The sequence below is a fragment of the Enhydra lutris genome, unplaced genomic scaffold, assembly GCF_002288905.1.
Source record: "Enhydra lutris kenyoni isolate GAN:26980312 unplaced genomic scaffold, ASM228890v2 scaffoldscaffold63, whole genome shotgun sequence".
NCBI classification, from domain to species: domain Eukaryota; kingdom Metazoa; phylum Chordata; class Mammalia; order Carnivora; family Mustelidae; genus Enhydra; species Enhydra lutris.
Window position 1 is genome coordinate 9,216,389 of NW_019154147.1, and position 13,944 is coordinate 9,230,332.

Consider the following 13,944-nt stretch of genomic DNA (forward strand, 5'->3'; position numbering starts at 1 on the left):
AGAGGTCAAGTCAGGTAAGGAGGGAGAATTGCCCACTGGGTTTAGCAATGCAGAGGTCACGGGTGACCTTGACACCAGCGGATATAACAGAGTATGGCGGGGGGGGGGGGGGCGGCGCGGAAACCTGGTGGGCATAAGAGGTCACCATGGGGAGGTAATTGAAAACAGCAACTCCAGAGGGCTCTCTCAAATTTTGCTGCAAAGGGGAGCAAAGAGAGATGCAGGAGGCCAGCCGGCAGAGGAAGTGGAGTCAAGAGGGGTTTTTGTTTTGTTTTGTTTTCCTTTTAAATAGGAGACGTGGCACACTTGTGTGTTTGTGGAAGAGATCCTGGTGAGAACAGGGCATTCGTGTTGTAGGAAGGAGAGGGGAGGTTTTCTGGAGCCATGTGTTGGAACAGAGGAGAGGGAATCAGATTAGTGCACACAGAGAGGGTCTGGCTTTAGAGGGAACAGCCCCTCCTGGAACCCACCCACAAGCTGACTCCCTGGAGAAGATGCTGGAAGGTGGGTGATGAGTCAAATGTCTTCTTTGGTAGAAATTCTCTTTTGATTGCTGCCTTTCTTTGTGGGGGGGGGCACAGGGAGTGGGTTCACCAGCTGAGAGAGAATGGGGAGGGGGGTAGTCTGGAGCTGGAGGACGGGGGAGAATGTGTGGACTGTGTCAAGACCGTGCTGAAGCCCTTGACCATGAGCAGTATCGAGGCCACCCTGGGGGGTGGGCATCCTCCTCCAGTCACCTTCAGCTGGCCAGGTGTAGGCGTGAGCATCTGGCCATCAGCCCCCCTTCGCCTGCCGGATGGGAGCCAGGAGGGAGGTACACCAGCTCTTCATCTGAAGCAAGGAAGTCCGGCCACTCCAGCACCTACCCGTCGTGCAGGGTCCACTTGGACTTGAAGTGCGTCTCCCCCGATGTCCCGGCTCCAGGGGCCACCCGCCTCTCTGCCTTCCCAGCTAAGCCGAAACATCCTATTGAAGCTGGAATGGACAGTGGGAACGGACTGTCTTGCCCCAGAGCCTGGACCGGGGCCGCCGGGAAGCACATCACACTCGAGGATTGACCATGACGGAGGACACGTTAGCCACCAGAAAAAAGCTATTTCAAGAGACATGGGTGGTTCCAAATGACCAGCATGACCAGCTGGGGCGAAGGCAAAGTGACCTCAAGAGTAAGGAGGGGGACCAGGCTGTGGAAGAGGCAGAAAAAGGAGGAGGAGGAGGAAGTGAGGCTTATGGCAGCCCCCCACCCCCTGCAGATGGGGCCGTCCACCCTGACTTGCTACTGTGCCCAGCAGCCAATGGATATCTTTTTGACACTGGGGGCTGGAGGGTCTGTCACTGATGACGGTGGTCTTAACGTGGCCTTCCTCTCAGAGCAGGTGTAGGGACTGGATGGCATCATCCTCACGACCCAGGGTGTGGATGGAGGCGCTTCCCACCGGTCGCTGGTCCCCCTCCACCTCTCCCGGCCCTGAGAACCCAGCCACCGCACTGTCCTCGCTCCCTAACCCCACACCCGCCACCTCTCCCGAGATGCGGTGGCTGCCGATCGCAGATTAATTGGCTAATTCTTTCCTTCCCGAGTGGTCCCGGCCACCGGTGTGTGCGGGATAGCAGTTTGCCGGAATGCTGGGAGCACAAATACTTATGTTAGGGCCTTTGATCTCACGCTACAATGACATAGATTTATCAAATGTTTGCCTCTTTCTGCCTCTTTGGAAGGCTGATTTATAGGATGCGACCTCGGCCTCGGCCTCCTTTCCTTTCTTGAAATAGGAAGTGTGCGTGAGGAGCCAAGGTCATATTTAATATCTTGCCAAGGAGGCTTCTGCACTTGCTAACAAGTGAACGACATCCCCGCCAAATGGCCCACATCTGTTTGGGCTCTTCTTTTTGACTAAACAAATTAGCATTAAAATACCTCGCCCCGGGAATGCCAAGCGTCCCTTTTTAGCTGAGGGAGCAGGGACAATTCTGAGGGAGAGGGCCACTGCCCGGGAGCGGTAGCACTGGGCCAGGCAGATGTTTTCCTCCATCCCGAGAGTTGGGGTTGTGGGGAGAGGGTCCCCAGCAGGCTGGTGGCTGGGGGACGGTGGGACAGACCCCGGGCTGGCAGGGAGAGGCCTCACCCTCCACTCCCTGCATATGCCCAGGGTTGGGGCCTCGGGGTAGGGGGCAGAGGCTGTGAAAAATGGACCGGCTGGCTCATTTCTGGCTCTTCGATGGGGAATAGATTTCCGCAGATGATTCCTAAAAAAGCGGAGATGTCTTCCGAGCAACATCTTATATAGAGAAGAAAGTGTCTAAAGGCGAGAGGTGCCTTTTCGGGGGCTCTTTTCAGGCTCTGTGTCCCCGAGTAGGGGGCTGACTTGGGAAATCCCAAGGGTGTGGCTGATGTGGTGTAAAGAGCAGAGAGGGAGATGCCCTGGGTTTTCATCTGTCAATGGCCTGATGATAACTGACTTCAATCCGCACCTACAAATAGGTGTGGTCTTTCTTGACAGCGACTCCCCGACCACAGGTGTGATAGGGTTGGGACAACCAACCCTATCACCCACAAAACCGTCAGCTTGCCCTCGTGGTCATGGGTGGGAGGGACTGAGGGTGTGCCAAGGCTGAGCCCTGCCTTTGCTGGGACCCCTCTCCCAGGCCTGGGAGTTCTCTTTTGGGGATCCTGACATGGGCGCACTTCCTCAGTGCCCTGACCCCAAAGTCTCCCTGAGGACCAAACTAGAAGGTACTTCCCTTTCCTTCATCACAGGAGGGGATCACTGCCTGCATACCGGGGCTCGGATTGACTTGACCCCGGCTGAGTGGGTCAACAAAGGGCACAAACCCTAAGTCAGGCCAGTTAAGGCCATTATCTCAGTACCAAGACTTCCTTCCTTTTCTTTTTTTTTAAAGATTTCTTTTTTTTTAAGATTTTATTTATTTATTTGGCAGACAGAGGCAGGCAGAGAGGCAGGCAGAGAGAGAGAGGGGAGGAAGCAGGCTCCCTGATAAGCAGCAAGCCCAATGCTGGGCTCAATCCCAGGACCCTGGGATATGACCTGAGCCAAAGGCAGAGTATTTAACCCACTGAGCCACTCAGGGGCCCTTTTTAAAAGAGTTTATTTATTTATTTGACACACACAGAGAGAGAGACAGAGGGAGTGCTCAAGCAGGGGGAGCAGGAGGCGGAGGGAGAAGCAGGCTTCCCACTAATCCCAGGACCCTAGGATCAGGACCTGAGCCGAAGGCAGACACTTAACAGACTGTGCCACCCAGGTGCCAACCCCCCAAGATTTCCTTTCTTGCTAGGTTTGGATAAGAACTTTGCCTGCCACAAGTTAAGGAGTCAACAAATATTTGTGAATAATAGGGTTTCCCCCATCTTAAGGGGAGAGAGCTTGCCAAGAGTTGTGCCAACAGCAAGTAGAGGGAACAAACTGTCTCCTGGATGGAGCCATGCCTGAAGCCAGCTTGCTTCCAGGCTTCTCCACTACAGGAACCAACACATTCCTTCTCTTAATTACACTTGTCCCTTGCAACTGAGAGTCCAAACCAAGACAAAGGTTGGTTAACAATTAACAGAGGAGGGCACACTCTGCCAGAAGAGTAGCTGTGGATTTTTCTCCCCGTCTAGTCCTGGAGAGGTCACCTATATTTTGGAGACCAAGGGCCAAGTGGCCACCTGAGGGGCCTGAATTAAGGAATATGCTGGTGGGTTACTTAGATTGGAGAGACTCAGAAGGGTGGGGAGAAGGAAGTGTGCGTGTGTATGTAGTTCCTGTTCTAGAACCTTTTGGGCAGAAGCACTGGACTGGAGGGGAGCCTGAGGCCAGGCTCTCAGCCCAAAGACGATGCACGTCGTCTGGAATAAGCAGGTTCTTAGAGCCAACTGCCCATCTCACGTGACTGCAGCTCGAGGACTGGCCAAGATTTTCTTGGGGAGATTCCAGGCAGAGGCTCAGGCTGTCGGTGGTCTGCAAGCTTGGGGGAGGCATGCTTGTGTGCATGAGGGGTTGGGGCAGGCCAAGGCAGTCTGGGTCTTCCGCAGGAGATAAGACCGGTGGTCAAGGCCATCAGGGAATTGCACCACCTTGTCTCCCAAGCTGGGACCCCAGAATATCCCAGGGTCTTCTTTCTGCCAACCACCCGACCCAGCCTGTGGGTTTCCCTCTGCCCTACCTTTGCCCCTTCTCCCTTGTCTGCCCAGGTTCAGACCCTTTATCCTCGGCTGGTCTCCCCAGTTCTCCCAGTCCACCTTCCAGGCCACGGCCTGACTCCTACTTCTAAGGCATGTCCCTGGCCTGATGCCTTCCTGCTATGTTCAGTGGCTCCCCATTACCCCTAGGGTGAAGTCCAGACCACTTCCTGAGGCATATACAAAGCCTGCCGATTCCATGCCTTCAATCTTATCCCCCATCCGTCCCTTGCGCCCTTACTCCAGCCATGAACTTGGTTTTCCAGACACTTCCAGACACTCCACGAGACATCCCGCGGGGCCTTGCTCACCCTGGTCTCTGCTAGGAATGCCTTCGCCCCTCCAGTTCCCCTCCCCTGCCGCGTTCCACCTGATGACCAGTGGCCGATGCTGAATTCTTCCCTGAGCGCAGAAGCCCAGCTGAGCCGATGCCTTGGTACCAGCAAAGCCCCATAAAGAGAGGATGGTGTGACTAGGGCACAGAGAGCTGCAGGCTCTCTTTGGCTCAGATGTCCTTAGAAGAGAGTCAGGACCCACTGCCAGATGGCTGTGCGATGGGCACGGAGCCCAGAGGAGAGGGTCAAAGAGTCAAACCGAGAGACCCAAGAACCAGGATTCTGGAGCAGTAGGTGCCAAGGAGACCCAGGGGGGCTGAGCCAGCCCCCCACGGCAAGGTGTCAGGGCCCGGAGATGGTGGAGACCATCCAAGCACTCCAGGTCAGAAATGGGGTGCCCCTGCGACTCCCACCCTGCCCCTGGGGTCCTCGCTCCCCGCGGATCTCCCAAGCGGACTCCCAGGGGTCAGGGAGGGATCTGGGTTCACCTCTTTAGTGGCATAGGGCCCTGGGAGATTGATTTGCTCTGGATAAGAGACTGAATGGGTGTTGAGTTAGCCCACACCCTGGGTGGGGAAGGGTGACGGTGCCCCTCCTCTTGCTGGAAGCTTTGTTTCAGTCTGTGTTTGTTGAAGCTGGGAAGAGGTGTGGGGGAGGTCTTGTTTATGTTTGTCTTGCTGATGGCCTCTACGATTGTTCATCCTGCTCACCTTGCTGTCACAAGATGTTTGGGGTGGAGCGGGGTGACCCTCCCTGCTCCTGCCAGTCCCAGCTCTGCACTGGGCTTTGCTTTAGTGAGAGGAGCTGACCCCTAAGTGTAGTTTTGGGAGGTCCCCCAGCCCACAGGGCCTCTGGCTGCCAGCTCCTGAGGAAAGACAGGCTTTCAATGCCCCGCCCCCACCCCGTTTTCACCCACCCAATCTGGCCGACCCGCCTTCTAGACCTTGACCTGAGCTTTGTGCCCATTCTCCCGGCTTGCACTTCTCAGATGGGTCCCCCAAGTTATGAACCGGTGTGCTAGCGGAGCCCACGGGGGCTGGGAAGGAGTCCAACCAATGATTTTAGGGGAAAAAGGTAGCAAGACACTAAGTTCTTGGCTAACCTATCTGAAAAAGCCCCCCTACCAAAAAGAGGTGGGGGTTGGAGGGGCAGAGAGAGAGAGAGAAATAATGGCCAAGAGGTCCACTCAACTAAGGTCGCTCTTCTGCTAAGTACTTGAGCCAAGATAGCCCCAAAGAGAGAGGAAGTGGTAAAAATCTATCGCATTCGGAAAACCAAAACTGTGTGAAATCGAGAAATGACAGTAACTCATCCTGGGTCAAGTCTGCTGAACACGAAGCTGCATTCGCCCCAGGTTCGGTCCCGGGGGCGGACGCCACTCTCCTCCACCCTCAAGGGCTGGTCCAGGACCCCCGCAGAGACAGTCGTCCCTCCTCCAACTCCCGCCACACACTGCCCCCCACAGCGGCTCCCCGGAAGCCACCCACAACTTCCTTCTGTCACTGACTGATCGTCGGCCTGGTCAGTCCTGCTTCTAGGCTCCAGTGGACACAGCGGTGAGAAAGAGTGCTGCCTTATTGGGGTTCGAGTCTAATGGGGGTGCTGGGGAAACAAGGAACGGTCTATAGACAGGTAAATACAACACGAAGGTTGCATATCGATGGGTCCTAACGGAGACGGATGCAGCGGAACAGTGCTTGGCTGGGTGGTGGTCTTCAGGTAGAGCAGGCAAAGCCCAGAAACACGTCAAAAACCCAAGCCAGTGGGCAGGAGAGGAGGTGAGGGGTGGTCAGAGTCAGGACAGAGGACGTTTTCCAGCCAGCGGCCTCTGCGATGGATTGCCATGAGCAGTGACCCAGGCTGGGCCCATCACCCAAGCTCGGGGAGGTCGGATGCCACCAGATGCCTTGCCTCTCGGATCTTCTGCAATGTGCCTGGTGGGGACCAGTGACCGTGGGACAGAACCTGAATCAAGAAGTGAGAGCCGGGGCTTCTTTGATCCAGAATATCTCTTCACATCTTCTTTTTGGTTAGGAAATTGTGGCCTCAAGATGCAGGGAAACTGTAATATTTTTGAGTTTCCAACAAAGACTAAGCAAGTGTACTGCTTACTTCTAGTCTATGCTCATCTATGCTCATCTGCATAGATGAGCAGATAGAAACGTACCTACAGTTGACAGCTGATGGGAAAGACCCCAAAGCAGTCTGCCAAGTGTCCACACTGATGGCCGGACCCTATTTATCTTCCTTTTGCCTTAGACGCCTGGTTGGTTGAAACCACTGACCCGACCAGAGGGAGAGAATGTGCCCCTGCAGCAGCAGAGCCTTGCGGGTCATCCCCCATGGGCCTCTAATTCCAAAGAAAGAACCAAGGCAACGTCCCCATCTCCGTTCAAGTCAAATGAGCTGTTCTCTTGGAACGTGAGCATGTCCTTAGAAGGGACCTTTCTGCGGTCAGTTATAAGTATCCAATCATCTGGGGCGTGTCGGGAGTCGGGGACCCCGGCTCTAGCAGAAACAGAGGGAGCCTCCCGTCACACCAGGGGCAGCAAGGAGGAAAAGCTTTGCTCTGCTCCCAGCATAGCCTGCCTGGCAGAGAAGTGCTGGGTCCTCGTTGTTTCCCTAGCACAGCAGACAGGAGGGGAGGAGGATGGCGGGGTGGGGGGAAACCAGGGTGAACTAAGCGGCAGGAGCTTCTAAGCCAAGCACGGCTCTCGACAGTTTTTCCTTTTCTCTTCCAGAACGAGCAAATGGGGTGCTCAAAGCACATGTGTCGAAAGGTGTTTCTATGGAGCCCATTTCTAATGTTTGAAAAGACAAGAGCGGGGTCCTGGGAGCAGGGAAGGCATTCCCCAGGCAGCTGCAGGCTTCCAGAGGCAGAGCCTTTGGTGAAATGTGGTTTTATCCTTAGAACAGATACGGTGGCTTTCTTGAAATAAAGGGAGGCTGGTACAGTTTCCCCAGGGTCAGGAGGAACACTGCGCTAAGAAGCATGCTTTTAAAAAAGCTAATAATGAAGCAGCCGGTTGCGTCCTTTCCCCCTTTTATTTGTTTGCTGTGTTCTAGAATAACCGGCCTCCCGGTGCAACCCTGTTTCTTATCTCCAGGCCCTCCTCCCGCTTCTGTAGCCCCTACCCCATCAGGGCCCCCAGGGGCCTAGTCCTGCACTTGCAGCCGAGTGGCCTGAAGGACCCGAGTAAAAACTGATTAGTCCAGAGATCACGTCCCACGCTGTGCTCCCGTCCACTAATCCAGGAGCGGGGTGGGAAGTGTTCCCGGGGAGAAGGGTCCTACACTTGGGAAGGACCAGGGAAAGCAAACACAGAGACTTTTTTTTTTTTTTTATTTTACTTAACTTTGGGGACCCTGAGGCCATGCTGCATGCATCTAAGTGATACCTGAAGGGAGCTGTCGTGCTGGCAAGACTTCCCACCATTAAAGAACAGGCTTCACCCACCTCGATAATGCTGATGAGCATGGAGTCCTTAGGAAAGGTGGGCAAGGTCAGGTGTGGAGAAACAAGGTGCCCCAGTACTCTGGGGGAGCGAGCAACATCTTGGGGCCTGGAGGGTGGCGGGGTGGGAGGCGGTCACTGGAGCCTGAAATCCACGTTCCACACTGGGACCTATGGGGCAGGGGTTTGGGGAGGTGGAGGGGTCATCTGAGAACAGGGTGTCCGCAGGGAGGTCTGAGGCATGGCAGGAAATCCCCAAGGTGGCTTCACATCGGAGATCCCCGGAGAGAAAACTGGGTCTGAGCACTGAAAAGCTGCAACTTCATTTGCCAGACGGGGACGGTATAAAAGTCGTCGGTATTTCCCGAGCAGGCAAATGACAGGCCTACGAGGCACTAGGATGATTTCTGTGCTGGTTTGGAAGGAAAGAAGCGACTGGGGGATTCCAAACCGAAGGGAGGGTGAGGGCAGGTGGGTCATGGCTTTTCTTCTTAATAATCATGATGCTTAATAATTATGGCTCATTAGTCTTTGGAGTGTACAAGTATTAAAAATCAAGTTTGGGGGCTCCTGAGCGGCTCAGTTGGTTAAGCGTCTGACTCTTGATATCAGCTCAGGTCAGGGTCTTGAGATCGAGCCCCGAGTTAGGATCTGTGCTGGGCAGGAAGTCTGCTGTCTCTCTCCCCTACTTAAAAAAACAAAACAAAACAAAACACAAAACACACCAAAACAAAACACAAAAAACTAACAAAAACCTCCCCCCAGTGTGTTCACTTCTACTGCCTTGACACAGAAATACTGATGCGTTCTAATCATTTGCTAGCTCATAAAAGTGAGTCATCATACAAGGTGATTAAAGAAAGGACCTCACACGCGCTTCTGTCCTTACATACTGGTTTATTGCGGCAGCAAAAGAGAATGGAGGCATTTTACACATCTGAAGGCTGCAACAAGGTGTTGATGTTCTTTGCACACATTCCTACGCCATGTTCCCCACAGTCAAGAACGGGGATACAGCCAAGAGGTAATATTGCAGATAAGTAGAAACAGGGGTCAGACGGTATCTGACGCTTTAGAAATGTCTGAGAACAGGCACATCGCAGGGACCGTCTGAATGTTGCTTAAACTCCCCAAAATGAATTCCTCCGGGGCAGCAAAGCCCCAGGAGACGGAGTAAAGCAAACACCCTGTTAAGCATCAAGACCTTCCAGGAAGTGGGATTTGACAGTGGACTAGTGGTGCATGTGAGGGATGGATGGAAGGAACCACAGGTGACTGAGGCCACACCTGGCTACAGGTGAACTCACACAACTCCCAGAACTGGACGAATCCCCAAGAGGAGTCCAGCCCAAGCCTCTGGCTCTTACGGCCATTGGACATAATGGGGATACTTTCTGGATTCAGAAGGTACCTGGAGAGAAATGTGGTTTTTTACTAAAGGGACAAGAACGTGAGCTCTGTGGCTGGCTAGGCCAGCTCACCTTTTTTCCGGATTTCCCTGCTCCGGTGGGCAGCAGAGGCCAGAGGGGGACAGTAAGGGGTCAGAGGCAGACGGACTGCTGGCGGGAAGTCTAGCGCACCCTTCCAGAAGGAAACGCTTCAGACACCTCCTGTATTTCAAGCCAACTATAAAGATGCCTTTCATTCCGCTTCGTAATGGGGGTGGGCCCGGGGCTGGCAGTCCTGTCCAAGATCCCCTAGGCAACCGTTTGGAATTCTCCCTTCCGGAGTCGGGCAGCAGCGCATCCTTGGTATTCTGTTATTGTTTGGGGGGATGTGCGGTTGAGAATACACGTGAGAAAGCCGGAGCCGGGGCCCCCGGCTCACTCACAGGGAGGGCCGGCGGTGCGCACATCTTCCCTGGGACGCGGCCCTCCAGACACCTGAGGACGCAGGACCACAGACGCAGTCCCAGTGCTCCCTGGGCATCTGGCCATCTCGGCTGGCCAGGTGGGGAGAGAGTTTGTGTGTGTGTGTGTGTGTGTGTGTGTGTGTGTGTGTGGCCGGAGAAGGAAGAGGTGCCCTTGTACATCCACAGGAGGAAGAAGAAAAACAACACGGGTGTTGGAGGAAGAAATACATAAAGACCCTTCAAGAGAACAAGATTCTCTTTGTATTCATCACCTGAGCCAACCTATTTATTTGGGGAGTATTTCGGACGTTATCATGAAAAAAAAAATCGTCCGGTGATCACTGAGCACCAAATCTCTGTACGATCTCGTACGAAAACCCAGCAATTTCCCTTCTGGAGCTCCAGAATTACCAACACAGTCTTGTCTCACCGCAAAGGAGGCAGAAAAGAGTGCGTCTCCCTGTCCGCGTTTTTTCTCCTGTTTTCTTTTCCCCCGCGCGCCCCCGGGGGTCTCAACCCTGAGGCTCCCCCGCGGCCCCGCCCGCGCCCAGGGGCCGCTTGCAGGTGAGCAGGAGCAGCAGGAGCAAGGGCAGGTGCCACAGGCTGCAGAAGAACAGCTTCCGGGAGCTCTTCCGGTCCGCGTCGGCGTAGAACCGGAAGCCGAGGTAGGAAATGTACAGGTTGATGGGGAGGGAGATGACTGGGAAGGCCCACGTGGTGACCTGGAGCGCGGGCGCGGCGGCGGACAGTGCGATCAGGGCCAGGCAGTGGCGCAGCGCGACGCGCCGGCACAGGGCCGGGTGCGTGACCGACATCATGCAGTAGCCGCCGCGGGAGTAGTCTTCGCGGAGGCCCCAGCTCAGCGCGTTGAAGTGGGGGAACTGCCACGAGTAGAGGATCCCTCCCAGGAGAAAGGCTCCTGTGCGCGGGTGGAGGAGAAGAGGGGGGAAGCAGAGAGAGGCTGTGGTCAGAGGGGCACAGGGGCAGCGTTCCCCGGCGCCGCAGGCCTTGCCCGCCCCGCCCTGCCACCGCCTGCCAGTCTGGGTTCTCGCCTCGGCTTGTCCGGAGACAAGCCCGGGGGAGGGAGAAGTGCGCCCTCTCCAAGACCCCCCAGCTTTCTCAGTACGCCCGCTCCTCCCCGCCCCAGGACGTAAGTACCCGGGGCTCCCGTCCACGCAGCGCCCACCGCGTTGCCACGACCGCAGAAACCCCTGCACCGGCCCGGGGGACCCCCGAGTGAGGGCTTCGGCTCTCCTGGCCAGCGAGGCGCTTGGGGGAGGCGGAGGGCTCCGTCCCAAGCTGGCCCGGCCACCCAGACAAGACCCCCCCACCTCCGGGGGGCTGGCTGCTCCCTACTCCCAAGGACGGTACTAGGTACTAAACGCAGCCCGGAGCCCACGTTCAGCATCGCGGCTTTTGTCTGCGTCCTGACTGTTCCACCGTGGACCGCCAGGGCTTCCGGGACTGGGGTCTGCACATTCCACAGCGCCTGCACCCCGCGGCAAGCAGGAGGCATTCAGACAGCAGCGTTCAATCAGCGGAGCGGCAGGAAGGGCCACGGTCCCCGAGCAGAACGAGAACTTGTCTGGCTTTGCGGGTTTTCACCGAGGATGTATTAGGGTCTGGAGCAGCATCGAGCCCCTCTGGAGCAGGGCCTCTCCTCACCCACAAAGGCGAGATGCAGGCACCTACTAAGACTGAGACTACCATGCAGTTTAGCTCATTTACTCCTGTCTACAGGCTGTTAGGATTTATGCTCAGGAAGTGAGCCAAGAAGCTCAGAGGATGTTAAATTCTACAAAAAGAGCTAAGGGAGGGATTCAGAGTGAGTCTGTCTGATGTGGAGACTGGCTTGCCTACCACACTAAGCTGCCTCCCCCAAGTCCCGACTACAGGGCTGCTCATTCCCATGCAGGCAACTCCCTGCCCAGTTACTCAGGCATGGAAGTGTTTGCTGAGCACCTCTCTGCCCAGTTGCTCATGCATGGAAGTATTTGCTGAGCACCTCCCTGCCCATTTACTCACATGGAAGTGTTTGCTGAGCACCTACTACTAAGTGGCAAGCACTACAGGGGATAGGACGGCAAGTACAAATCCACACATGCCCCTCCTGGGGTGTGGGGGGGTTCACCAGCCAGGAGTTAGATCAAGAGCCACACTAGTCAATCTACCTCACCACACAACAGCTGTGCAGGAAAAGTTTGTGCCACGAGGGCACAAAACACGACCCAGTTGAGGTGGGCAGAGGAGACATCTCTGAGGAAGGGAGATCGGAGCTGAGCTCTGCAGGAGCTGAGCAGAGTGACCTGGTTCCCTGCAGGCTGGCAGACGGAGAGGTCGTCACGAAGGGGCAAGAAGGAGCATGGTGTAGCCAGGTATTAAAAGGAGAGGAGAACATGTGTTAGGGCTCATAGAGCTGTCTATTGAAAGAAATAAAAGGCCAGTTGGTCTGTATGATAATTTAAAAAATGTATCAAAGTCAAAAAAGGAAGCAAGTGTGGCTGGAGGGGCTGGTGTGACACACCACCCCCAACTTTGCCAAGTACTGGTTTGATCATAAACGCAACAGAGAGCCGTGGAGAGATGGTAACATGTTTAAGTGTGTGTGTGTGTGTGTGTGCGTGTGTGGGCGTGCACACACGCACATGGGGGCATGCACTTGTTGGGGGGGGGGCGAGGAAAGGGCCATGGTGTCTCTTGACCAATCTGTGAAAGAACACACTGGAGGGGCCCCGAGCAGGTAGGGGACCCCGATCAGGGGCGGAGATGAGAGGTGACAGGAGCTGGTATCAAGGTGGGGACAGTGGGTTGGACCTGAGAGGCCTTCCTTAGGGAGGCCAAGTGACAGGGAGTGAGTGTGAAATAAGGAGGGGAAGGAGAGGGAAGTACCAAGAGGGGCCCCGTGGGAAGGCCATTCCTTGAGGTGACAAACAGGGGTAGGACTGTGCACGTGTAACCTTAAATGTGTTCAGCCTGACACGCCCCTGGGACATCCAGATGGCAACCAAGGAATCGTGAGGAAGGGTCTGAGCTAGGACGTGTGTCTGGAAGCTACTCATACTTGTGTCTATCACTGGGCAAACCCCGGTGTCCCATCATTACGTGCTTCCGTGTTTTCTGCTTGAATGCAAATTCCTGAAGGGAACGTTCATTTTCCTTTGCATCCCAGGAGGAGAATATAGAAAGTGCTTGATGCCACTGCAGTAAAGGGTCATCACACGCATCAGCGGGAGCCCACGTGCACAAAGGCAGGCTTACTAAAAGCCACCCGAGGTTGCTGTTTTCTGGCACTGATTTGTGAACCACAGGCCTATTAGGATTCTGCTTCCCCTCCCCCTTTCTCCCTCCTCTGGGATGCTCTGCCTGGATCCCTTGCTCCTGACCTCCGAGTGGCTCCTGTGGGTCCTTGGTCAGGGACCTGAGAGCTCCCTAACCCGCTGTGTTATCTACCCCGGCCAGCACTGGCCCGCACAGAGGCTGCAAATTTGTAACCATGGTCCTATTTCAGGTAATGAGGATCTTTTAAGCCCCTTGTCTGTGGGAACGTTCAGAGAAGGGGGGGTTGGGGCGCACTACTGCTAAAACAGAACTCAGCAGGCAACAAGGCAGTTTCAATAATTCAGAATCGTTCAGAAAACCAGGCTGGGGCTTCCAAGGTCCTGCAGGGGCCTGTGGCGCCCACGCCGAGGAGGATCAGAGGGAAGGAGCCTCTCTTTTAATCTCTGATGTGTATTCCTCGACAGTGTGGGCTGTGCAGCAACAACAGGGGCAGGCTTTCTCGTCACCCCACAGACAGAGTGGTGACTTTTGCTCCTATCGTTCGGGGCAGACGTGTGCCCGTTTCTGAGTTCAGCATGTCAGGCAGCTGGAGTGTATCAAGTAGGGCTCCGGTGGGTGCAGACTGCGGAGGCCCAGGGGCCGGCTTTCGGATCCCGGGGCAGTGTCTCGTGGGTTCCAGAAGGCCATCGACTCATTTACAGCCTTCCATGATTACCAAATAACCAAGACTCGACGCACGCATCCCCGTGAGGGCAGGGTTGCTGCCAAGTCCCTCTGATCCCTTTTAAGCCTGTCTGTAAATAACCCGATACGTCTATATTTTAGTTCAAGTAAACGTAAC

The 13,944-nt window shown here is 55.3% G+C and overlaps 1 protein-coding gene across 1 annotated transcript in view; it reads right to left on the reverse strand.

Annotated features, from left to right (window-relative positions):
- Nucleotides 1-10,261: 10,261 nt before the first annotated feature.
- The window catches only part of LOC111158828 (protoheme IX farnesyltransferase, mitochondrial), a 129,005-nt gene continuing 125,322 nt past the window's right edge, over nt 10,262-13,944 (reverse strand). Inside the window, 1 exon segment of the mRNA XM_022521109.1 lies at nt 10,262-10,743. Within this exon segment, the coding sequence (XP_022376817.1) occupies nt 10,337-10,743 (407 nt within the window). The 3' untranslated portion in view covers nt 10,262-10,336.